General features: G+C 56.5%; 1 protein-coding gene across 1 annotated transcript; it reads left to right on the top strand.

Moving 5' to 3' along the window:
• Positions 1–3,198: 3,198 nt before the first annotated feature.
• Positions 3,199–25,056, top strand: VPS33B (VPS33B late endosome and lysosome associated). The gene is made up of 23 exons (XM_038767418.1): positions 3,199–3,353; positions 12,465–12,545; positions 13,029–13,090; positions 13,242–13,291; positions 13,683–13,750; positions 13,961–14,006; positions 14,225–14,319; positions 16,201–16,305; positions 16,623–16,719; positions 16,806–16,883; positions 17,078–17,151; positions 17,251–17,337; positions 17,740–17,830; positions 18,316–18,390; positions 19,128–19,192; positions 19,328–19,382; positions 21,734–21,780; positions 22,327–22,459; positions 23,292–23,365; positions 24,073–24,174; positions 24,271–24,346; positions 24,431–24,547; positions 24,711–25,056. Exons 1-23 carry the CDS (start codon positions 3,225–3,227, stop codon positions 24,788–24,790), a joined length of 1,887 nt encoding a protein of 628 aa, XP_038623346.1. The 5' UTR covers positions 3,199–3,224; the 3' UTR covers positions 24,791–25,056.
• Positions 25,057–25,777: the final 721 nt, after the last annotated feature.

Here is a 25,777-nt window from a genome sequence, read left to right as displayed (position 1 = left end):
GCTAGCTCCCTTCCTCCCTTCAAGGCCCTACTGAGAGCTCACCTCTTCCAGGAGGCCTTCCCAGACTGAGCCCCCTGCTTCCTCTCCCCCTCGTTCCCCTCTCCATCCCCCCGTCTTACCTCCTTCCCTTCCCCACAGCACCTGTATATATGTATATATGTTTGTACATATTTATTACACTATTTATTTTACTTGTACTTATCTATTGTTTTTATTTTGTTAATATGTTTTGTTTTGTTGTCTGTCTCCCCCTTCTAGACTGTGAGCCCACTGTTGGGTAGGGACTGTCTCTATATGTTGCCAACTTGTACTTCCCAAGCGCTTAGTACAGTGCTCTGCACACAGTAAGCACTCAATAAATACGATTGATTGATTGATTGAGACTAAGCCCATGGTGGGTAGGGAATGTATCAATCAATCGATCTGTGGTATTTATCGAGCACTATGTGCAGAACACTGTACTAAGCACTTGGGAGAGGACATGTTCCCTGCCCCCGTGGGGAGAGAGCCCTAGGCCGGATGTGGAACCAGTTGGGCCTGGCGCCCCCCATCCCTGCCAGATTTCTTTTCAATAAAATCATAATGGCATTTATTAAGCACTGTTCTAAGCGCTGGGGAGGTTACAAGGTGATCAGGTTGTCGCACGGTGGGCACACAGTCTTCATCCTCATTTTGCAGATGAGGGAACTGAGGCCCAGAGAAGTGAAGTGACTGGCCCAAAGTCACACAGCTGACAGTTGGCGGACCCGGGATTTGAACCCATGACCTCTGACGCCAAAGCCCGGGCGCTTTCAAGCGGGAAGCAGCGTGACCTAGTGGGAAGAACATGGCCTGGGAGTCAGAGGGCCCGAGTTTTAATGCCGGCTCCACCGCTTGTCTGCTGTGAGACCTTGGGCGAGTCACTTCATTTCTCTGGGCCTCAGTTCCCTCATCTGTAAGAGGGGGTTGGAATCTATGAGCCCCCTGCGGGACATAGACTATATCCAACTTGATTAAATTCTATGTATTCCAGCGCTTAGTACAGTACCTGGAGCATAGTAAGTGGATAACATGCCATTAAAAGAAGACAAAAAACAAGCTTACACTCTAGTGTCTGCCAACTCTATTGTATTGTGCTCTTCCAGGCGCCTAGTACAGTGCTCTGCACACAGTAAGTTCTCAATAAATACTAATGATGGTATTTGTTGAGCGCTTACCATGTGCCAAGTGCTGTTCCAAGCACTGGGGTGATGATAATGATGGCATTTATTAAGCACCTACTATGTGCAAAGCACTGTTCTAAGCGCTGGGGAGGTTACAAGGTGATCAGGTTGTCCCACAGGGGGCTCACAGTCTTCATCCCCATTTTACAGATGAGGTAGCTGAGGCCCAGAGAAGTGAAGTGACTGGCCCAAAGTCACCCGGCTGACATTTGGTGGAGCGCGATTCAAACCCATGACCTCTGACTCCAAAGCCCGGGCTCTTTCTACTGAGCCACGCTGCTTGTCCCACAGTCTCCATCCCCATTTTCCAGATGAGGTCACTGAGGTCCAGAGAAATGACTCACCCGAGGTCACCCAGCAGACAAGTGGCGGGGCTGGGATTCGAACCCAGGCCCTCTGACTCCCAGGCCCGTGTTCTTGCCACTAGGCCATACCGAATTGTGCTTCCCAAGCGCTTAGTGCAGTGCTCTGCACACAGTAAGTGCTCAATAAATACGATTGAATGAATGCTGCTCCTCTAGCCCCCGATCGATCGATCGATTAATCAATGATTAATCTGTATTGACGCCTGCCCTGCCCAGACTGTAAGCTCGTTGTCGGCAGGGAATATGTGTGATTCATTCGTTCATTCATTCAATCGCGTTTATTGAGTGCGCTGACTGTGAGCGGAGCACTGTGCTAAGCGGTTGGGGAGTACGAGAGACGGCCCCTACCCAACAACGGGCTCATTCATCCTTCCTTCATTCATTCGTATTTATCATCATCATCAATCGTATTTATTGAGCTCTTACTATGTGCAGAGCACTGTACTAAGCGCTTGGGAAGTACAAATTGGCAACATACAGAGACAGTCCCTACCCAACAGCGGGCTCACAGTCTAAAAGGGGGAGACAGAGAACAAAACCAAACATACTAACAAAATAAAATAAACAGAATAGATAGGTACAAGTAAAAGAAATAAATAGAGTAATAAATTTATGGAGCGCTTACTGTGTGCAGAGCACTGCCCTAAGCGCTTGGGAAGCACAAGTCGGCAACCCACAAAGACGGCCCCTACCCAACAACGGGCTCACAGGCAACGAAACATCATCATCATCATCATCATCAATCGTATTTATTGAGCGCTTACTGTGTGCAGAGCACTGTACTAAGCGCTTGGGAACTACAAATTGGCAACATAGAGAGACAGCCCCTACCCACCAGTGGGCTCACAGTCTAAAAGGGGGAGACAGAGAACAAAACCAAACATACTAACAAAATAAAATAAACGGAAGAGATATGTACGAGTAAAATAAATAAATAAATAGAGTAATAAATTTATGGAGCGCTTACTGTGTGCAGAGCACTGCCCTAAGCGCTTGGGAAGCACAAGTCGGCAACCCACAAAGACGGCCCCTACCCAACAACGGGCTCACAGGCAACGAAACATCATCATCAATCGTATTTATTGAGCGCTTACTTTGTGCAGAGCACTGTACCAAGCACTTGGGAAGTCCAAGTTGGCAACATATAGAGACAGTCCCTACCCAACAACGGGCTCACAGTCTAAAAGGGGGAGACAGAGAATAAAACCAAACATACTAACAAAATAAAATAAATAGGATAGATATGTACAAGTAAAATAAATAGAGTATTAAATCTGTACAAACGTATATACAGGTGCTGTGGGGAGGGATGGAGAGGGAGAGGAAGGAAGTGTCTCAGCCTGGGAAGGCCTCCTGGAGGCGGTGAGCTCTCAGCAGCGCTCAGTCCAGTGCCCCGCACGCTGTCAGCGCTCAGTAAGTACGACTTGGCCGAGCGGAGCGCGCCACGGCTAGGCCCCAGGCGGGGGGCGGGGCCTGCGCGGGGGAGGGGGGCGGGACTTCCGGTGTCCCCCGGAAGTGCTCCGTCCGGGGGGCGGGGTCCGGCGGGCTGACTTCCGGCCGGCCCCCGGAAGTGTCCCGTCCGGGGTGAGGGTCCGCCGGAGGGGGGCGCCCCCGCTCCCCGCGTGGGTCACGGCCCGAGCCCGGCCGTCCCGGGTGCATGGCGGGCCCGGCGGCGGCGGGGGGGACCCCGGGGGTCTTCCCGCTGCGTCCCGACGCCCCCGAGCTGCCCGACTTCGCCATCCTCAAGCGGCTCGCCCGGGACCAGCTCATCTACCTCCTGGAGCAGGTCAGCGAGCCCCCGCTTGGGAAAGCCCAACTCGGCAACGGCTCCTCGTCCCCAGCGTGGCTCGGCGGAAAGAGCCCGGGCTTTGGAGTCGGAGGGCACGGGTTCGAGGCCTGCCCCGCCACGTGTCTGCTGGGTGACCTTGGGCAAGTCACTTCACTTCTCTGAGCCTCAGCTACCTCATCTGGAAAACGGGGATTAAGACTGTGAACCCCACAGGGGACAACCTGATCACTCGTGGCTCGGTGGAAAGAGCCCGGGCTTTGGAGGCAAAGGTCATGGGTTCGAATCCCGACTCCGCCACATGTCTGCTGTGTGACCTTGGGCAAGTCACTTAACTTCTCTGAGCCTCAGCTACCTCATCTGTAAAATGGGGATTAAGACTGTGAGCCCCACGTGGGGCAACCTGATCACTTTGTATCCCCCCAAGCGCTTAGAACAGTGCTTTGCACATAGTAAGCGCTTAACAAATGCCAACATTATTATTATTATTATTTGTATCCCCCCAGCGCTTAGAACAGCGCTTTGCACATAGTAAGCGCTTAACAAATGCCAACATCATTATTATGAGAAGCAGCGTGGCGCGGTGGAAAGAGGGCGGGCTTTGGAGTCAGAGGTCAGGGGTTCAAATCCCGGCTCTGCCAAATGTCAGCTGTGTGACTTTGGGCAAGTCACTTCACTTCTCTGGGCCTCGGTGACCTCATCTGTAAAATGGGGATTAAAACTGTGAGCCCCACGTGGGACAACCTGATCACCTTGTAACCTCCCCAGCGCTTAGAACAAGTGCTTTGCGCGTAGTAAGCGCTTAATAAATGCCATTAAAAAAAAAATAAAAAATAAAAAAACAGGTAGAGACGGGCCCGACCCAACAACCGGGCTACAAGGGGGAGACGGACGACGAAACAAAACCTGGGGACAGGCGGCAGTAGTGTCGATATAAATAAGCGATTATAGATGTGTACGCAGCATTAATAAAATAAGTAGAGCAAGAAATAGGGCCGCATAGACACAAGCGCTGTGGGGCGGGGAAGGAGGTGGGGCAGAGGAAAAGGGGGGCTCAGTCTGGGAAGGCCTCCCGGAGGAGGTGAGCCCTCAGACGGGCTCCTCCCTCAGCCCCACACCACTCAGCGACCCGCCACTCGGCTGTTCACGTTCACATTCATACTCATTCATATCCTCGTATCATATAAATACATAAATAATAATGGCATTTATGAAGCGCTTACTAGGTGCAAAGCACTGTTCTAAGCGCTGGGGACATTACAAGGTGATCAGGCTGCCCCACGAGGGGCTCACAGTCTTAATCCTCATTTTACAGATGAGGGAACTGAGGCATAAAGAAGTGACTTGCCCGAAGTCACCCAGCTGACAAGTGGCAGAGCCGGGATTTGAACCCATGCCCTCTGACTCCAAAGCCCAGGCTCTTTCCACTGAGCCACGCTGCTGTGCCATAATTCGGTTTGTTCTGACGATCTTTGACCCCCGTCCACATGTTTTGTTTTGTTGTCTGTCTCCCCCTTCTAGACTGTGAGCCCGTTGTGGGGTAGGGACCGTCTCCAGACGTTGCCAACTTGTACTTCCCAAGCGCTTAGTCCAGTGCTCTGCACATAGCGCTCAATAAATACGATTGATGATGATGATAATAGTAAGCGCTCAATAAATACGGTTGAATGAATGATTGACTATCTGTATTCTAGTCACCTGTTCACAGCTATTCTTAGTCACAGCCGTCTCCCACTACCCTGTAAGCTCCTTGGGGGCAGGGAACGGCTCTGCCCGCTCCGTTGTACTGTTGTGTTGGGCTCTCCCAAACGCTTAGTTCAGTGTTCGGCACACAGTAAGTGCTCAATAAATCCCGTTGTTGATGATGATGATGATGATCCCTCCTCCCACGCCCCACTCCAGAGACAGAGGAAGACCTTATAGGGTGGGTTTCAGCCGGAGATTTTTCCCTGAGCTCTGAGCGGCAAAACCCGCTTGACCACCCTTTCATTCACTCAGTTCACTCAATTGTATATATTGAGCGCTTACTGTGTGCAAAGCACTGTTCTCAGCCTCGGGAGAGTCCAATATAACATCAGACATATTCCCTACCCACAGCGAGCTCACAGTCTAGAGGGAGAGGCAAACGTTAATAGAAATAAATCAACAGATAAATAAGTAAATGGCACATATATCTATAGGAGCTAAGAGGAAGGGAGGGAGGATGAGTTCATTCATTCAGTCGTATTTATTGAGCACTTACTGTGTGCAGAGCACTGGACTAAGCGCTTGGGAAGTGCAGGTTGACAACATATAGAGACGGTCCCTACCCAACAGCGGGCTCATAGTCTAGAAGGGGGAGACAGACAACAAAACAAAACATGTGGACGATGTTATCGAAAAGTAGGGTGCAAAATAGGTTAATCTGTGTAAATCGGCCACAGGGTTTGTGTACCCAAGGTGGTGACGCAGATAGGATAAATGACTCGGAGACATGAGTTCAGATAGAGCAGTGAAGAAGGAAAGTGGCTACTCTCCCGTTCACCTCCCGAGAGAGATATGAATGACGAGCAGCCCCGATCCCAGCCACCTCTTCCTCTTTTATTGGGTTCCAAATTCGAGCTCCACAAAGGATTCCCGAGTAGTGCCGCAGGTGAGGCCTTGGCATTCCTAGAACCCAAGTTAAAGTACAACCGTTTGTTTGTCATGGTTTGGTTAGTGTTAAAATCCCAGTTTACAAGGTGTTATCAGGAGATAACGGTCAACACAGGATGGGGACATTCCAAACAGAGAGGAGCCACTTTTGGTTGATGTTACTTTATACACTGGAGTGCTTTTCGGTCTACACAAAATAAAGGGTTACCGTTGGTATGCGCAAGATGGAGTCAGTCATGCCAAGTTCGCTACCGGACAACAGACAGGTGCCAAGCCGTCAGAATAAATAGAATTAAAGCTAAATGCACATCATTAGCAAAATAAATAGAATAGTAAATATGTACAAGTACAATAAGCAGAGGAATAAATCTGTACAAACATATATGCAGGTGCCGTGGGGAGGGGAAGGAGGAGAGGAGAAAGGTGGCTCAGTCTAGGAAGGCCTCCCGGAGGAGGTGAGCTCTCAGTAGGGCTTTGAAGGGAGGAAGAGAGCTAGCTTGGCGGATCAATCAATCAGTAGTATTTATTGAGCGCTTACTGTGTGCAGAGCACTGTACTAAGCGCTTGGGAAGTACAAGTTGGCAACATATAGAGACAGTCCCTACCTAACAGTGGGCTCATAGTCTAAAAGGGGGAGACAGAGAACAAAACCAAACATACTAACAAAATAAAATAAATAGAATAGATACAAGTAAAATAAATGAATAAATAAATAGAGTAATAAATACATACAAACATACAGGTTTGTGGGGAAGGGAAGGATGTAAGATGAGGGGAATGGAGAGGGGGACGAGGGGGGAGAGGAAGGAAGGGGCTCAGTCTGGGAAGGCCTCCTGGAGGAGGTGAGCTCTCAGTAGGGCCTCGAAGGGAGGAAGAGAGGTAGCTTGGCGGGTGGGCAGAGGGAGGGCATTCCAGGCCCGGGGGAGGACGTGGGCTGGGGGTCGACGGCGGGACGGGCGAGAACGAGGCACGGTGAGGAGATTCGCGGCGGAGGAGCGGAGGGTGCGGGCTGGGCTGGAGAAGGAGAGAAGGGAGGTGAGGTAGGAGGGGGCGAGGGGATGGAGAACCTTGAAGCCCAGGGTGAGGAGTTTCTGCCTGATAGGAGGATGTGCGGAGGGAGGGCATTCCGGGCCAGGGGGAGGGTGTGGGCTGGGGGTCGACGGCGGGACGGGTGAGGACGAGGCCCGGTGAGGAGGTTAGTGGCGGCAGAGGAGCGGAGGGTGCGGGCTGGGCTGGAGAAGGACAGATGGGAGGTGAGGAGGGGGTGAGGGAATGGAGAGCCTCGAAGCCGAGAGTGAGGAGTTTTTGCCTGATGCGTAGGTTGACTGGTAGCCACTGGAGATTTTTGAGGAGGGGAGTGACATGCCCAGAGCGTTTCTGCACAAAGATGATCCGGGCAGCAGCGTGAAGCATAGACTGAAGTGGGGAGAGACAGAAGGATGGGAGATCAGAGAGGAGGCTGATGCAGTCATCCAGTCAGGAGAGGATGAGAGATTGAATGAGCAGGGTAGCAGTTTGGATGGAGAGGAAAGGGCGGATCTTGGCGATGTTGCGGAAGTGAGACCGGCAGGATTTGGTGACGGATCGGATATGGGGTGAACGAGAGAGCAGAGTCGAGGACGACACCAAGGTTGCGGGCTTGTGAGACGGGAAGGATGGTAGTGCCGTCTACAGTGATGGGAAAGTCAGGGAGAGGGCAGAGTTTGGGAGGGAAGATAAGGAGTTCAGTCTTAGTTTCTGATGGCGGGCAGACATCCAGATGGCGATGTCCTGAAGGCAGGAGGAGACCCGAGCCTGAAGGCAGGGAGAGTGAGCAGGGGGCAGAGATGTAGGTTTGGGTGTCAGCGGCGTAGAGATGATAGTTGAAGCCGTGAGAGCGAATGAGTTCACCGAGGGAGTGAGCGTAGACAGAGAACAGAAGGGGACCGAGAACTGACCCTTGAGGAACTCCTACAGTAAGGGGATGGGAGGGGGAGGAGGAGCCCACGAAGGAGACTGAGAATGAACGACCAGAGAGATAAGAGGAGAACCAGGAGAGAGGATGAATGCTCTGCACACAGTAAGCGCTCAATAAATGCAATTGAATGAATGAACGTGGGAGCAAGTATGAGCAGCGCAGAAGGGAGTGGGAGAAGAGGAGAGGCGGCCTCAGTCAGGGAAGGCTTCCTGGAGAAGAGGGGTCTTCAATAATAATAATAATGATGGTATTTGTTAGGCGCTTACTATGTGCAAAACATTGTTCTAAGCACTGAATTCAATAAGTCTTTGAAGTGGGGGAGAGCAATTATCTGCCTGCTATGAGGTGGGAGGGCGTTCCAGGCCAGAGGTAGGATGTGGGCGAGAGGTCGGCGGCAAGATAGACCAGATTGCGGCACAGCGAGAAGGTGAGCACCGGAGGAACGAGCTGTGCGACCGTGTGTGACCTGATTACCTTGCATTTGGCAAACTCGGCTGTTTGAACATAGAAACAGGCTTGAGTGAAATAGACCAGGCACTGTGCCAAGCTTTGGGGTAGAGAAGCAGCGTGGCTCAGTGGAAAGAGCACGGGCTTGGGAGTCAGAGGTCATAGGTTCAAATTCCGGCTCTGCCGATTGTCAGCTGTGTGACCTTGGGCAAGTCGCTTAACTTCACTGAGCCTCAGTTACCTCATCTGCAAAATGGGGATTAAGACTGTGAGCCCCCCGTGGGAACAACCTGATCGCCTTGTATCCTTCCCAGCGCTTAGAACAGTGCTTTGCACATAGTAAGTGCTTAACAAATGCCATCATTATTATTATCATAAGCTAATCAAGTTGAACACAGTCGTCATCCCAGCCGAGGCTCACAATCTTACCTACCCCAGAGCTCTGACAGTGCCTGGCACCTAGTAAGCGCTCAACAGACACCTTCCCTCCCCCGACAAAAGAATTAGCAGGTCTGTTCCCTTGCCCATAACGAGCTTACAGTCTAGAGGAGGAGTCAGACAGTAATATGAATAAATAGTAAAAATAGTAGCAGTGATGTAGAATCTGAAGATGTGAACAAAAGTGCTGTGGGGTTGGGGCGAATCTCAGAGGTCTACAGGTCACAGTTTGAAGTGCCAAGGCGACACAGAAGGGAGAGCGAGCCCGGGAAAAGAGGGCTGAATCGAGGAAGGCCTTAGTAATGCTTGGAAGGTGGGGAGAGTGGGGGTCTGGCCTCTATGGAGGGGAAGGGGGTTCCAGGCTGGGGGAGGACACGGGAAAGGGGGCGGCGGCGGCGAGACAGATGAGATGGGGGCGCGGCGATTAAGCTGGCGCTAGAGGAGCGGAGCGTGCCGGCTGGGCCGGACTAGGAGGTCAGTGAGGTGAGGCAGGAGGAGAGGGCTGGCCGATTGAGGGCTTCAGAGCCATCAGTAAATACCGTCAGCGATGATGGTAGGCCGGAAATCAATCAATCAGTCGTATTGAGCGCTTACTGTGTGCAGAGCACTGTACTAAGCGCTTGGGGATGTACAAGTTCGCAACATATAGAGACAGTCCCTACCCAACAGTGGGCTCACAGTCTAAAAGGCCAGGCAGCTGGCACTGGCTCCCGTGGCTTCAGGAGGACTTTGAAGATGTCTCATGTTTGAAGAGGACTGTGAAGCAGCGTGGCTCAGTGGAAAGAGCCCGGGCTTGGGAGTCAGAGGTCATGGGTTCAAATCCCGGCTCCGCCCCTTGTCAGCTATGTGACTTTGTAAAGTCACCTAACTTCTCTGTGCTTCAGTTGCCTCATCTGGAAAATGGGGATTAAGACTGTGAGCCCCACGTGGGACAACTTGATCACCTTGTATCCTTCCCAGCGCTTAGAACAGTGCTTTGCACGTAGTAAGTGCTTAACAAATGCCATCATTATTATTATTAAGATGGGGTGAGCAGCAGCCTTCTGGGTGTCTAGGAGAGGGAGTTCTGGGCAGCAGGAGGAAGAGGAGCAAGAGGTCAGCAGGGAGAGAGAAACAAGAACGAGACCCAGTTTATACTTGATAACGTCCTTTGTTCTGACGTCCATGCTCAGTCGGTCCCCAGGTCCCGTAAGTTCTTCCTCTGTCACATTCCCACGACAGCCCCCCAATTCCTCTTCCTCCAAACCACCACCATGCTGGTCCAGGAGTATGTCACATACTTCCCTGACTATTAATGGTATTTGTCAAGCACTTCCTCTGTTCCAGGCACCACCCTGAGTGTTGGAATAGATACAGGCTAATCGGTTTGGTCATGGGGCTCCAAGTCTTATCAGTAATAATGTTAATAATCGTTGCAGTAGTTCAAGTGCTTACTGTGTGCCTAGGGTAGATATAAGCTAATCAGGTTGGACACAGGCCCAGCCTGTAATGATAATAATAAAAACTGTGGTACTGGTTAAGCACTTACTTTGGCCAGGCACTGTACTAAGCGCTGGGGTAGAGCCAAGCTAATCAGGTGAGACACCGTCCCCGTCCCACATGGGGCTCATGGTCTTAATCCCCATTTGACAGGTGAGGTCACCGAAGTCCAGAGGAGTGAAGTGACTAGCCCAAGATCACATAGCGGACAGCAGCGTGGCTCAGTGGAAAGAGCATGGGCTTTGGAGTCAGAGGTCATGGGTTCAAATCGTGGCTCCACCAATTAGCTGTGTGACTTTGGGCAAGTCACTTCACTTCTCTGTGCCTCAGTTTACCTCATCTGTAAAATGGGGATGAAGACTGTGAGATCCCTGTGGGACAACCTGATCACCTTGTGATCTCCCCAGCACTTAGAACGGTGCTTTGCACGTAGTAAGCACTTAATAAATGCCATTATTATTATTATTATTATTTTTAAGTGGCAGGGCCAAGATGAGAACCCGGGTCCTTCTGATTCCCAGGCCCGGGCTTCAGCCGCTAGGGCCACGCCGCTTCTCAGCTCCGCCTCCCCCCTCTGCAGTCCGTACTTCAGTCTGCCGGCCCGGTCGCCTGCCCCGTCCTCACAGAGCCTTCCCTGGGAGTCCATTCCGCTTGGCGTCGGGCGGGAACTACTTTCCGGCAGCCAGCGCTGTCCCCCGCCCTTACCCTGTCTCCCCTCCCGCCACATCCCAGCTCCCACTTTCCACTCCTCTCAAGCCCACCTACTCCCGGCCTCCTTCTCGTGTGTCCCTCCGGCTTCCTCTTGCTCACATCCTCCTCCCTGGAATTCACGCCTTCATTCGTATGTGTTGAGGGCTCGCTGCGGGCAGAGTACCGTACGAAGCGCTGGAGTCAGCAGCCGCATTCCCCACCCACGACGAGCTTGCTCCCCTTCACGTCCGGCAAGCCACCCGTCTCCCCATCGCCGAGGCCCTTCTGAAACCGCCTCTCCCCTCCTCCGGGAGAATTAATCTCTCCCCCAACTGCCACGTTAGCCGTTCCGCCTCACCTAAGCACTTGGGTATTCCCAGTCAACCCCGGAGAGCTTATCCGTCCATCCGTGGCTTTATACTCTAGATTGTGAGCTCACTGTGGGCAGGCGACAGGTCTCCCACTTCTGATGTACCGTCCTCTCCCAGACACTTAGAACAGTGCTGTGTACCCAGAGAGTGCTCAATGGGTACCACCGATCGATTTATAGCCTATTGCTTCCTCCTACCTATCATTTCCCAGATTGAGCCCCCTTTTTCCTCATCTCCTCCCCATCCCCCCGCCCTACCTCCTTCCCCTCCCCACAGCACTTGTATATATATTTGCTTAGATTTATTACTCTATTTTACTTGTACATATCCACGAGAAGCAGCGTGGCTCAGTGGAAAGAGCCTGGGCTTTGGAGTCAGAGGTCGTGGGTCTGAATCCTGGCTCCCCCACTTGTCAGCTGTGTGACTTTGGGCGAGTCACTTAACTTCTCTGGGCCTCAGTTACCTCATCTGTAAAATAGAGGTTGCCTGTGAGTCCCACGTGGGACCTTGCATCCTCCCCAGCACTTAGAACAGTGCTTTGCACATAGTAAGTGCTTAACAAATGCCATTATTATTATTATTATTATTATTACTATTCTATTTATTTCATTAATGATGTGCATAGAGCTTTAATTCTATTTTTTCTGAGGATTTTGACACCTGTCTACAGGCTTTGTTTTGTCGTCTGTCTCCCCCTTCTAGACTGTGAGCCCGTTGTTGGGTAGGGACCGTCTCTATATGTTGCCGACCTGTACTTCCCAATTGCTTAGTACAGTGCTCTGCACACGGTAAGCGCTCAATAAATATGATTGAATTAATGAATGAATAAATTTCTCGTCCATCTCCCCCATCGTTAGATCGTAAGGTCCTTGAGGGTAGGGATCGGGTCTGCTAAGTGCATTGCGCTCTCCCAGTTGGCTAGTAACACTAACAATGGTATTCGTTGAGCACTTACTATGCACCGAGCACTGTTCTGAGCACCCGGTATCGACTGACCATACTGGAGCGGCAACTTTGAGGCCGCCCCCGGGGCCTCCTCGGTAGCCCCTGGAGCCAGCCCTGGCGCCCGCCTAATGCTCCCCGAAACCCCTCCAGCTTCCCGGAAAGAAGGACCTGTTCATCGAAGCGGATCTGATGAGCCCGTTGGACCGAATCGCCAACGTCTCCATCCTGAAGGTACGTCTGTTGGAAACCACCCTAGGCCCCCCGCCCCTCTTCTTATTACGGTATTTGGTAAGTGCTTACTATGTTCCAGGCACTGTACTAAGCGCTGGGATAGATACAAGTTGATCAGGAGGGACACAGTCCCTGCCCCACGTGGGGGTCACGGTCCGAGTGGGAGGGAGAATGGAAACTGAGGCCCGGAGGAGTGAAGGGACTTGCCCAAGGTGATACAGCAGGCGAGGGGCGGAGCCGGGATAAGAACCCAGGTCTTCCGACTCCCATGCCTGGACTCTTCCCACTAGGCCACTCTGCTCCCCTAGGCCATGCTCCCCTCCCCGTCCCAGGGGGCAGCCATGCCCGCCCGCAGTCACCCATGCCTGCGGAATGGGCCACGGGCTGGCGTTGGGAGCGGGGCGGTCCCCCCCAACCCTGTCCATCCTCCCTTCCCCGGGCCCCCAGCCGCGCCCCGTCAGCCCCCACCCTATCTCCCGGTAGCAACATGAAGTGGATAAACTGTACAAGTTGGAGAACAAGCCTGCTTTCAGCGACTCTGAGCAGTGAGTGGCCCCACTCCCAGCTCCCAGCCCCTCGGGTGGTGGTGGTGAGGGTGGTGGGGGATGGGAGCCCACCCGACTCGGGGAGGGGCGGGAGGGCCCTCGGCCCGACCCCAGGAGTCCTTCCCGCCCCCACCTTCTGTATCCGCCCTAGGCTGTGCTTCCTGGTCCGTCCCCGCGTCCGAAACATGCGCTACATCGCCAGTGAGTAGCGGGGCCTGGGGGTGGGGGCCGGGAGGGCCCCTTGTATTTATATCAGTCAGTGGTATTTATCGAGCGCTCACTGCGTGCGGAGCACTGTCCTCAACTCTTGGGAGAGAACAATCTAACACTATAACAGTCCCATTCCCTGCCCCTGGTGAGCTGACAGTCTGTCCGTCTCCCATTCTGGGCTAGAAGTTCGCTGCGGGCGGGAAACGCGTCCGCCAACCCCGCCGTACTGCGCTCTCCCGAGCGCTCGGTCCAGTGCCGTGCGCACGGTAAGCGCTCGGTTCATCCTGTTGATGGATCGAGGACCACCAGGCCACTTCCGCACTCGCCCCCCACCCCTGCGGACCCCAGGGGAGGGGTGGCCGGCTGACTCTGCCCTCCGTAGATCTGGTCAACACCGACAAGGCGGCCGGCCGGGCCCGCAGGTACAAGGTCATCTTCAGCCCCCAGAAGGTGAGCCGCGAAACCGGAGCTCCCGGGAGAGGCCGCGCGGGAAGGGGACGCCCGGAAGGGCCCCGGGGTCTCCAGCGGGGATCCCGTCGAGAAGGCAGCCCCCAGCTCTGGGGGAGCGGGGTACGGTCGAACCAAGCCGGGAGAGTCAGCTTGGCTTTCCTTCCCCCTTCTTCTCCCCCTCCATCTCCCCAACCCTGGCTACAATCCCAGTTCTACGCGTGCGAAATCATCCTGGAGGAAGAGGGGGTTTACGGAGGTGAGCAGCGGAGCGGTGGCGGTGGGGAGAGGAGATGCGAGGAGGGGAGGTTGTGGCCGTTCGGGAGGGGAGCCCCAGGTCACAGAGGGCGGGCTCCGCCGGACCGGGCTCCCGTGGGTTGGAGCTGGGCCGCGGTTGGGGGCAACCGGGGAGGAAGGTCAGGAGGCCGGGCCCCGCCGGCAGAACCGGGACCACGGGGTCGTGCGACCGTCCCCCAGACGTGAGCTGCGACGAGTGGGCCTTCTCCCTGCTGCCGCTTGACGTCGACGTGCTCAGCATGGAGCTCCCCGAGTTCTTCCGGGACTACTTCCTGGTGAGCGCGGGAAGTGGGGTGGCCAGCGCGGGGAAGGGAAGGGCCTCCCCCGGGAACGGCCCCTCAGAGATCTCCAGCGACTTCCCCGTGGCTTCTCGTAGAAAACCCGAACCCCTGACCGGAAGCCTCCCCACCCCGAGCTTCTCCCTCTGGCCCTTGGAAGAGACCCTCCCGGGTTAAGTCCCACCTTCCTGGCCATGCCTAATCCTCCTCAGCACGCCCAGATTTTCCCATCTGTTTGGGGTCGATTCCCAGCTACCCGTTCTTTTCATCGTCCCGGTCCCTCGGGAGACTGCGAGCTCCTCGAAGGTGGTGGTGGTTGCGTCATTTACGTCTTCCGCAGCTCTCCGGGCTCCTCGGAAGGAGCTGATTGGGGTTAGGCTTGGGTTTAGGGTTAGGAAAGTGAGCCAGGCCTTGTCTCAACCTCCCCCTGGCCTAGCCTAGTGACTACACCCAGGCCATCCCAGCCGCCTTGGTGGCGACGCGGTAAGCACTCGATAAATACGATCGATTGACCGCCTGATTGATTGATTGATTGATTCGATGGTCCCCAGACCCAGTCGATGAATCGGTGAGTCGATGGGGTTTATTGAGCACAGCGTGATCTAGTGGGGGTCACAGGACCTGGGTCCTAATCCCGGCTCTGCCACTCATCTGCTAGGTGACCTTGGGTGAGTCCCTTCACTTCTTCAGAGCCTCCGTTACCTCATTTGGAAAATGGGGATTAAGACTGGGAGCTCTTTGCGGGACAGGGACCGGGTCCGACTCAATTATCTTGTGTCCATCCCGGTGCTCGGTACAGTGCCTGGTCTGTAGTTAGCCCTTAACAAATACCGTTATTATTGTTACTCTTACTAATATCGTTAGCAACTGCCATTAACAGAGACGCAGCGTGGCTCAATGGAAAGAGCACAGGCTTGGGAGTCAGAGGTCATGGGTTCAAATCCTGGCTCTGCCACTTGTCAGCTGTGTGACTTTGGGCAAGTCATTTCACTTCTCTGGGCCTCAGTCACCTCATCTGTGAAATGGGGATGAAGACTGTGAGCCCCACTTGGGACAGTCTGATCAGGGCTTAGAACAGTGCTTTGCACATAGTAAGCGATTAACAAATGCCATCATTATTATTATTACTATCATTAACAAAATAACAGAACCCTGTGCCGAGTGCCGGGAAGAGTACGATAGAGAAAGTAGACGCAATCTCTGTCCTCAGGGATCCTCCTGTTTAGATGGGGAGACAGACATTAAAACGCTGTGAGTCCATTTTTGGGTAGGGACCGTCTTTATACGTTGTCAACTTGTACCTCCCAAGTGCTTAGTACAGTGCTCTGCACACAGTAAGCGCTCCATAAATACGATTGAATGATTTACAGGTAGGGGAAACAAAAGAGTCTGAGGATCTGGACTGAAGTGCTGAGGGTCGGGGTAAATGTCACAGTGCTTAAGGGGTTCAGAGTCAGGCGCAGAGAAGGGAGAAAGAATAGGGTGGGGAGATGGATTAATCAGGGAGGACTCCCTGGAGGAGAGGTGATTTTTAGTAGGGCTTTGAAGATGAGGAGAGTGGTGGCCCTTGGTTGTGAAGGGGGAGGGAGCTCCCAGGCCAGAGGGAGGACATCAGTGAGGGCTCAGCGGTGTTTCGGATGCGATGGGGAGCCAGCGAGTAGGTTGGCGTTGGAGGAGTGAGGGGCGTGGCCCGGGTTGGAGCGCCAGGGGAGCGAGGAGAGGTCGAGGGGAGAGAGAGAGAGAGAGCTGATGGAGTACCGTGAAGCCAGCTGTCCAGAGGTCTCTGATGAGTGGGGAGTTTCCCGGCCGGGACGCCAGCCCTCGGGCCGGGGTGACCCGGGGGGCCCCCCTCCACCGGCCCGTGTCGTGGCCCCGCAGGAGGGAGACCAGCGCTGGATCAACACCGTGGCCCAGGCCCTGCACCAGCTCAGCAGCCTGTACGGACCCTTCGCCAACTGCTACGGGATCGGCCGCTCCGCCAAGGTGGGGCCCCGGGGCACTGAGGCTGAGGGAGACCCCACGGCAGGCACCGAGGTGGAGCCCACCCTCGGAGGAGGAGCTGTCCGGGGGCGGTGACTCACCCCCGGTGCCCGGGCGCTCGGCCCCCTCCGGGTCTGGCCCGGGCTGCGCTGCCGTGGGCGTGGGAGTCCTTGAGTCGGCGGCTGCAGGGGCCACTGGGGCCGTTCCAGTGTGTATGGATGTGGGGGATCCCTGGGGCCGACTCGGTGTGCATCGGTGGCGGGGCAGAGGGTCCCTGGGCCGGGCCGCCGGAGAGTAAGGACTTGCCGGGGGCCGACCAGATGGTGCGCGACATGTGGCGAGAGCTGGAGGCCGAGACCGAAGGGGAGCTCAAAGGCCGGAGGCCGGAGATCGGACACGTCTTCCTCCTGGATCGAGGTCCGCTGGGGCACCGCGCCCTCGGGGGGCGGGAGGGCGGGGAGCCGGGTCGCCTCAGGCCACTGATCGAGGGACCCCGGTTTCAGATGTGGACTTCGCGACGGCGCTGTGCTCCCAGGTGGTGTACGAGGGCTTGGTGGACGACACCTTCCGCATCAAATGCGGTGAGCGGCCCCGTCGGCCAGCCTGTCCTCCCTCAGCCGAGGGCGGCCCCGGGCCTCTGTCTGCGGGGGCCCTGGATCCTCTCACCCTCCCACAGTCCTAGGAGGAAAGGGTCAGGGGTTGAGAGGGAGAGGAAGTCGGGCCCCCCCACCCCACCCCCCGAGCTCGCGGCGACTGGCCGTCTCTCCCACCCCAGGAAGCGTTGACTTGGGGCCAGACGTCACGTCCTCCGACAAAAGCTTGAAGGTGCTGCTCAACGCTCAGGACAAGGTCAGCCCAGCGAGGAACGAGGGGGAGGGAGGTCTGGTCCCTCGCCAGGCAGGGAAGGCCGGGATTCCCCGGGCTCAGGTCCAGCTTGTCTTCCCGCAGGTGTTCAGCGAAATCCGCAACGAACACTTCTCCAACGTCTTTGGCTTCCTGAGGCAGAAAGCCCAGAACCTTCAGGCCCAGTATGATGTGAGACCCCGAGCCCCCTTCTCGGACTCTCCCCACCTCCACTGCCAAGTGGAGAGGGGCACGGTGGGAAGCCGGGGGCCAGTTGCCGACTCAGAGAGAAGCGGTGTGGCCTAGTAATAGAAAGAGCCCAGGCCTGGGAGTTGGAGGGACCTGTGTTCTAATCCCGCCCCACCACTTGTCTGCTGTGTGACTTCAGGCGAGTCACTTCACTTCTCTAGCCCTCAAGTCCCACATCTGTAGAAGGGGGATTCAACCGCCCTTCTCCCTTCTTCTTAGATTGTGAGCCCCACGTGGGACTCGGTTACCTTGTATCCATCCTAGCTCTCATCGCAGCGCGTGACACATAATAAGAGCTTAACACATACCTGGGTCCTTACCGTTATTCTCGTTGGTTCCCCGCAGCGCCGCCGAAACATGGACATCAAGCAGATGAAGACCTTCGTCTCCCAGGAGCTCAAAGGGCTGAAGCGAGAGCACTACCTGCTGAGCCTACGTAGGTCTATGGGAACGGAGGGTGGGACGGACAGAGACTGGGACCAAATGGACCGAGCGTGGGAGGGACAGACGGAGAGGAGTGGGATGTACGGATGGAGAGCGGGACCGGATGGATGGAGACCGGGACCAGACAGACGGAGAGCAGGCCGGCCGGCCGTATGGACAGAGGCAGCTCTGACAGCAGGAGTCAGGGGAGCTTGGCAGAGGAGTTTCCCGTAGCCCGTGGGGAGCAGAGTCAGCTGGATGTGTTGGGGGCGGGGTGCCGGGGTGCTGAAGGTCACAAGCAGAGAAAACACTCACCTCCTCCTTTGTGGAACCCCTCCTGCCCCCCAGAGGGGTCAGGCCCCCAGGTTAGGGCAGACCACCGGAGTCCCATCTGCCTGGCTCCTGCAGATGCAGGGGGCAGGGGCTCGCGAGGGATCCGCGTCCCCCTGGGGAGGTCACGCAGCCCCCCCATCCCCACCCCATCTCTCCGGCCTGCAGACATCGGGGCCTGTGAGGCCATCATGAAGAAGAAAACCAAGCAGGACTTCCAAGAGCTCCTCAAGACCGAACACGGTGAAAGCAGCGACCGGCAAGGCGCTCCCCTTCCGCTCTTGCTCCTCCCTGGGATCGTCCCCTCCTCCTCTTCCTCCTCCTTCCGTCCACCAAACCTCCTCTACCCCGTGGGGGTGGGCAGGCCCCCCGGAAGGCTCTTCCATCCCCGCCTCTGTGCCCGTGGTCTCGGTCTCCGTCCCCGGCCTAGAGCGGCGGGCCCGTCAGAGGGAAGAGCTGGGGTGGGAGCGCAGTGAGGGCGGCGGCGGTCCCCACTGGGGCTCCTACCCCTCCTGCCCAGACATTGTCACCTCGGACATGGGATGCCCCTTCCCCTGGCCGCTCAGGTGGTGCTTCCCATGCCAGCCTCCTCCTGCCCTCCCTGGTCTCCCCGGATTGGGCAGGCGGGAGGCCTGCTGAGCAGGTGCAGCAGAGCATCACGGCCTGGTGGCTAGACCCCAGGTCTGGGAGTCAGGAGGACCTGGGTTCTAATCCCGGCTCCGCCCCTTGTCTGCCGTGTAGCCTTGGGCGAGCCACTTCACTTCTCTGGGCCTCAGTACCCTCATCCGGAAGGAAAATGGGGATAAAGACCGTGAGCCCCATATGGGACCCGGATTGCGTCCAACCCAATTTTCTTGCATCCACCCCAGTGCTTAGAACAGTGCCTGGCACATAGTAAGCGCTTAACAAACGCCGCAGTTATTAGGACCGTGGAACTGGGCCGGGGGTGATGACGTCGGTCTCTCCCTTTGCTCTGGCAGCGCTGCTGGAGGGCTTCAACATCCGGGAGAGCGCCAGCTTCATCGAGGAGCACATCGACCGGCAGGTGGGCCCACGGACCGAGGGCTGGGGGGGCCCCCAGAGCGAGAGCCAGGGCGGCAGGCCAGAGGTGGGGGTTCGGGACCAGTGGCCTGGGGGCCCAGCCCGCCAGGAACCCGGCTGCCCGTCTTGCCCCTCGCAGGTGTCTCCCATCGAAAGCCTCCGACTCATGTGTCTCCTGTCCATCACTGAGAACGGTGAGCCCCGCCCCGGGGAGGGGGGCTGGGGGAGCCCGGCCCCGGGCGAGAGGAAGCAGTCTGGCACACCTCCCCACAGAAGGGTGCTTCTCCTAGATAATAATAATAATGACATTTATTAGGTGCGTACTGTGTGCAAAGCACTGTTCTAAGCACTGGGGAGGTTACAAGGTGATCAGGTTGTCCCACGGGTGGCTCACGGTCTTAATCCCCATTTTGCAGATGAGTTAACTGAGGCACAGAGAAGTGAAGTGACTTGCCCAAAGTCACACAGCTGACAAGGGGTGGAGCTGGGATTTGAACCCATGACCTCTGACTCCGAAACCCGGGCACTTCTAGACGGGGGCAGTCTCGGCTCCCGCCACCTCCAGGATCTCCCTTCAGGAGAGGAGAATCTCCCGCCTCGCTCGGCCGGAATCCCTTTTCCCGGGCAGGACTTTCTCGTGTCCGAGCCTCACTCCTCGGCAACGACGGTCTCCGCCCACTGGATTTTAAGTCTTTTCCGACTAGCTTCGGTAGCCATCGTGATTGCCGTGGGCGGGAACGCGGCCCCGGCTCTGTCGAATCATGTTCTCGTGAGCGCTTAGCCCGGTGCTCTGCACGCGGTAAGAGCTCAACGTGATCGATGACGATCACGACGGTGATCGGCAGCAAGGGGTTCAGAGAGCAAAGTGCAGCCGTCGAGCAATTCCGTTTGTCGACTTTGCCGAAAAAAAAATCTTCCGGCCGACAACCTCAGTCTTACCACGGCGAGGTGTGGCCTGGACTTAGGGTAAGGGTAGAGCCTGGGCCTAACGATAATAATAATAGTAATAAATCTTTGCGGTGTCAAGCATTGTACTAAGTGCTGGGGTGAGTCCAAGATAATCAGGTCCCTCGTGGGGCTCACAGGCTCGGTAGGTATTGAGTCCCCAGTTTGCAGGTGAGGGACCTGAGGCCCAGAGAATTGAAGCGACTTGCCCAGGGCCACCCAGCAGGTGAGTGGCAAAGGCAGGATTAGAACCCAGCTCCTCTGTCTTCCTCTTTCCACTCGGCCACGCCGCTTCCCCGAAACTAGGGTAACTAGAAACCAGCGTTTGATCCGGCCGTGTTCGGAGCAGCAGCGTGGCCTAGTGGAAAGTGTACGGGCCTGGACTCTAATCCCGGCCCCGCCATTTGTCCGCTGTGTGACTTTGGGCAAGTCACTTCACTTCTCTGGGCCTCAGTCCCCTCGCCTGCAGAATGGGGATTCAGTCCCTGTTCTCCCTCCTACTTAGACCCTGAGCCCAATGTGGGAACTGATGATGATCTTGTCAGTGCCCAGGATGGTGCTTGGCACATAGTAAGTGTTGTTATTGTTGTTGTTGTTGTTGTTGGCCGCTATTGGAGACAGAACGATAGGCTGGATGGAACGGAGGTCTAGCCCCCTTCCGAGCCGTAGGGAGGAAGAGGGGAGCTGGGTTTGTCTACCCCTGATGTGTTTGGAACTTTTCTTCTGCGCGCCCAAGCACCTTCGGTGAAGTGCTGCGGCAGCAGAGAAGCGGCAGAGCCCAGTGGCTAGAGCACGGGTCTCGGAGTCAGAAGGACCTACATTCTCATCCCAGTCCTGTGACTCATCTGCTGGGTGACCGTGGCCAAGTCACTTTGCTTCTCTGGGCCTCAGTTACCCCATCTGGAAAGTGGGGATGAAGACCGTGAGTCCCGTATGAGACGTGGACTGTGTCCATCCTGATCATCTCGTAACTACCCCAGTGCTTAGTACAGTGCGTGGCGCCACGTAAGCGCTTAACGAGCGTCATTAAAAACAATACAGTGGGCATCCAGTCCATCCTGTTGATGATCGTGAGTCCCCAGGAACTCGTTTTGGGATGAAGAATGTTGGGTTCTTTGGTGGCTTCAGCCACAGGTCTCTGGGCTGGTGGACTGGTGGTCCCTTTTGAGCTTTCCCAGGTGGGAACAGGGGCTTGGCGCTGGCACTGGAGAGTCCAATCAGTCAATCCATGCGATTTATTGAGCACTTACTCTGTGCAGAGCGCTGTACTAAGCACTTGGGAGAGTACAACAGAGTCGGTAGACACGTTCCCTGCCCACAGGGGACCTAGTCGAGGGAACTGGCGGATCTTAGTTGGCCTACAGGATAGAGGGTAGTCTGCTTCTCCCCCTGAAGCGTATACACACACACACACACACACACACACACACACACACACACACACACACACACACACACACACACACACACACACACACACACACCCCCACCCCCCCCCCCCCCCCCCCACCCCCTTCTTCACCCTGAGCAACCCTGGCCCTGTGGGACCCAGCTCACGACCCAACCCCCACGTAACTTTTGGTGTTTCCTCCACCGACAGGTTTGGTCCCCAAGGATTACCGTTCTCTGAAAACCCAGTACCTGCAGGTGTGCGTGGGGAGGGGGTGGGGGGCGGCGGGGAGGCTGGCCCTGGCCGGGGCAAGAAGCAGCGTGGCCTAGTGGATAGAGCCCAGGCCCGGGAGTCAGAAGGACCTGGGTTCTAATCCTGGCTCCTCCACTTGTCGGCTGTGTGACCTTGGGCAAGTCACTTCACTTCTCCAGGCCTCAGCTACTTCATCTGTAAAATGGGGACCAAGACTATGAGCCCTGTGTGGGACAGGGACTGTGTCCAACCCAATTATCTTGTATCTACCCCATGCTTAGAACAGTGCCTGGCACATACCACCTAACAAGTACCACAGTTGTTCTTCTCCGTCTTTCTTCTCCTCCTCCTCCTCCCCCTGCCACGGTCCTGGTCCCTATTGCAGTCGGGCCCGGAACTGTCTGGGATGACTAGGTCACAGACCCGAGGGCCCCCCACCCCCAGGGACTGGCCGGGGGCAGCAGCCTCACCCAGGGTCCCCGCCTGCTGTTTCGCCCTCCCCCCCCGACCCGCGCCCCCCCAGCTGACTGTGCGGCCCGCCTCTCCTGCAGAGCTACGGGCCCGAACACCTACTGACCTTCGCCAACCTGCGGCGGGCCGGGCTGCTGACCGAGCAGGCCCCGGGTGAGACCCTCACGGCCGTGGAGAGCAAAGTGGGCAAGCTGGTGACCGACAAGGCGGTCGGTAAGAGACGGGCTCAGCAGCCTCCCCATCCCCCCAGGGCTTCCCCTCTGGAAGGTGTTGTCGGAGCGCCACGTCGGGGAGGAGGGTGGGAGTCTACCGGCTCTGTGGTGTTCCATCGATTGGTGGTATTTATTAAAGCGTTTACTGTGTGCACAGCACCGTACTAAGCCCTGGGGAGAGTACAGTTCAGCGGAGCTGATAGACATGTTTCCAGTCTAGAGCTTCCAGTACGGTGCTCTGCATGCAGTAAGCGTTCAATAACTAGCACCGATTGATCATTTGAGTAGCGTGGGCTAGTGGGAAGGGCCCGGGGCTGCGAGTCCGGAGAACCAGGTTCTCGTCCCAGCTCCGCCACCGTGCTGGCTGGTGACCTCTGGGCCTCAGTTTCTTCATCTGTGAGATGAGGGGGAGGGGGAGGTGGCGGTTCTCTTCTCCCTTACTCTGTGGGATCCCACGTGGGACCGCACCAGTGTCCCGTCTGTCTCGCGTCTATCTGGACGCTCCGCACGCTGCCCAGCCCCTAGCATGCACTCGACTAAGAGCGTGAACCCCACGGGGGACAGGGACTCTACCCCTCAGCGCTTAGAAAAGTGCTCGGCACACAGTAAGCGCTTAACCTATACCATTATCAATGTTATAATTATAATTAATAATAATCCGTGCCGTCGTCATCCCGGGGGCAAGGGGAGGTGGACAGAGAGGCGGTGCCTCGCGGGAGGGGTGGCTCGGGGAGACCCCCGGGGTTGCTGGGACTTGGGCCGTCCGTGGCAGGGGTCCCCCCGACTCCCCGCCGGGCACCCCAGACGGGATCCAGCCCAGAATCCTCCCACAGGGAAGCTCACCGATGCCTTCAGTTCCCTGGCCAGGAGGAGCAATTTCCGTGGGCTCAGCAAGAAGCTCAGCCTGGTGAGAGGAGCCAAGGGGAACCCCCAAGCCGGAGGCGGGTGGGGGCGGGGAGGACCTTGTGGATTGGGGTCATTTGGGATCTGAGAGAAGCAGCGTGGCTCAGTGGGAAGAGCCTGGGCTTTGGAGTCAGAGGTCATGAGTTCAAATCCCGGCTCCGCCACGTGTCAGCTGGGTGACTTTGGGCAAGTCACTTCGTTTCTCTGTGCCTCAGTTACCTCATCTGTAAAATGGGGATTAAGACTGTGAGCCCCACGTGGGACAACCTGATCACCTTGTAACCTCCCCACGCTTAGAGCAGTGCTTTGCACCTAGTAAGCGCTTAATAAATGCCATCATTATTATTATTATTATTATTATTATCTGAGACCCCAGGGTGGTAGGTTCACAGCCTCGGGGGCCCGGGGGAGGGAGGGGGGCAGGCCCTGTCAGAGGGTCCCCAGCAGAGCCGGCTAGCGCTCACCGCACCCTCCGCCTCGGCCCCGCGCCCAGTCCGCAAACCACCCGTCTGCCCTTCTGGAGTCCCGAGGGGACCGTGGGGGTGGGTTCCGGGAGCCGGGGACTGGGCTCGAGACCCCTGGGTCCAGTCCTCGACCGGCAAGGAGACCGACCTTGTGGACACAGCCCTTGAGGGGTCTTGGGACCGGACTGGATCACGTCCCCCTCCGTGGGGGCCTGTGGGCGTCTACTCTGACCTCCATCCCGCGCAGATCCCCCGAGGGGACGTCACGTACGACCTCAGGGTGCCCCGGGACATGGCTTACGTCTTCAGTGGCAGCTACGTGCCTCTCAGCTGCCGGATCATCGAGCAGGTGAGGTGCGGTAGTCCCCTCCCTGCCAAGTTGTGGCCCACCCCTGCCCTCCCCCCGGGGGCGAGGCTCAGAGCCACTGTGGGGCACCCTCCCCAGGTGCTGGAGCGGAAGAGCTGGCAGGGCCTGGAGGACGTCGTCCGGCTCCTCCACGGGAACGAGTTTGCTGACCTAGGTGAGCGGGCGGGGCCGGGGCCGGGACCCCGGGAAGCAGGGAGCGGACACGGGACCGGCCCCGCTCCTGTCCACCCCTCCACAGACACGACGGCCGTGGAGAACCCACCGAGCGTCTCCCAGCGTCTCATCCTGGCCGTCTTCCTGGGCGGCTGCACCTTCTCCGAGATCTCGGCTCTCCGCTTCCTGGGCAGAGAGAGAGGTCAGCGGGTGGGCACGGGCGGGCGCTGTCCGTCAGCGGTCGCGGCCGGCTTTGGCGGCGTCCCTCTCCCCCAGCCCCTGGACCGGAGGCTTGAAAAGTCCAGCTGGGCCCTCACCGGTGCCCCAAGACATGCCCCCTCACTGCGCTCCCTTTGCCTCCTCAGGGTACAGGTTTGTCTTTCTGACGACGGCGATCACCAGCAGTGCTCGCCTCTTGGAAGCCATGAGCGAGGTCAAGGCCTGACTGCTCCCCCTCCTCCGCTCCCCACCCTGGCCCTCAGAGAAGCTCCCCGGGCAACGGCGGGCAGGTCCGCCAACCGCTGTCTCAGGAGCTCGAGCCTCCCGGTCTTTCGGGGTCGAAGGGCAGCCCCAGAGATGGGCGCCCTGCCCTGCCCCTGCTCCTCCTCCTCCTCCTCCTTCTCCTTTTTGGGGGCCGTGGGGATGGGTGACGGTTGGGAGGCCCGCCCCGTGTAAATCCCCCTTTGCTAATAAAGACGCTACTCTTCCGGAGCGTGGACCGTCCCGCCCGGCCTGGGCTAGGGGAGCTGCAGCCCCAGATGGCTTTCGGGCAGGCATTTTGATGGCAGTGGGGATCTGCCCGGCCGAAGCCAAGCGGAGAACCACTCCCTCTTGGATTTGCTCCCTTTATTCACCCCTCCCTCAGCCCCCACAACACTGATGTGCTTCCTCTCCTCCTCCTCCTCTCCACCCCCACCACCCTACCTCCTTCCCCTCCCCTCAGCACCTGTATATATGTTTGTACAGATTTATTACTCTATTTATTTTACTTGTACATATTTAGTATTCTATTGATTTTGTTAATGGTGTGCATTTAGCTTTAATTCTGTTTATTCTGACTTGACACCTGTCCACATTTTGTTTTGTTGTCTGTCTCCCCCTTCAGACTGTGAGCCCGTCGTTGGGTAGGGACTGTCTCAATATGTTGCCGACCTGTATTTTCCAAGCGCTTAGTCCAGTGCTCTGCACACAGTAAGCGCTCAATAAATACGATTGAATGGATGATGTCCCTCTCCCTCATTTCTTCATTGATTTATAATCAATGCCCCTACTAAGCGCTGGGGTGAATACAAGCAAACCGGGTTGGACGCAGCGTCCTCTTCCGCAACAGCAAGTGCTTAATAAATACAACTGAATTAATTCAACATCCAGTCGTATTTATTGAGCTCTTACCGGGGCAGAGCACTGTACTAAAAGCTTGGAGAGTACAATT

Source organism: Tachyglossus aculeatus, chromosome 26 (genome assembly GCF_015852505.1).
Source record: "Tachyglossus aculeatus isolate mTacAcu1 chromosome 26, mTacAcu1.pri, whole genome shotgun sequence".
NCBI classification, from domain to species: Eukaryota; Metazoa; Chordata; class Mammalia; order Monotremata; family Tachyglossidae; genus Tachyglossus; species Tachyglossus aculeatus.
The sequence above is the reverse complement of the archived record's forward strand: the minus strand, read 5'-3'. Positions and strand labels throughout refer to the sequence as shown.

What these genes read in the sequence shown, in the direction of transcription:
- VPS33B (XM_038767418.1), top strand. Translation starts at nt 3,225, where the DNA reads ATGGCGGGCCCGGCGGCGGCGGGGGGGACCCCGGGGGTCTTCCCGCTG. An exon ending in GCTTTCAGCGACTCTGAGCA is followed by an intron (nt 13,091 to 13,241) that starts GTGAGTGGCCCC and finishes TATCCGCCCTAG; the next exon opens with GCTGTGCTTCCTGGTCCGTC. An exon ending in TCTTCCGGGACTACTTCCTG is followed by an intron (nt 14,320 to 16,200) that starts GTGAGCGCGGGA and finishes GTGGCCCCGCAG; the next exon opens with GAGGGAGACCAGCGCTGGAT.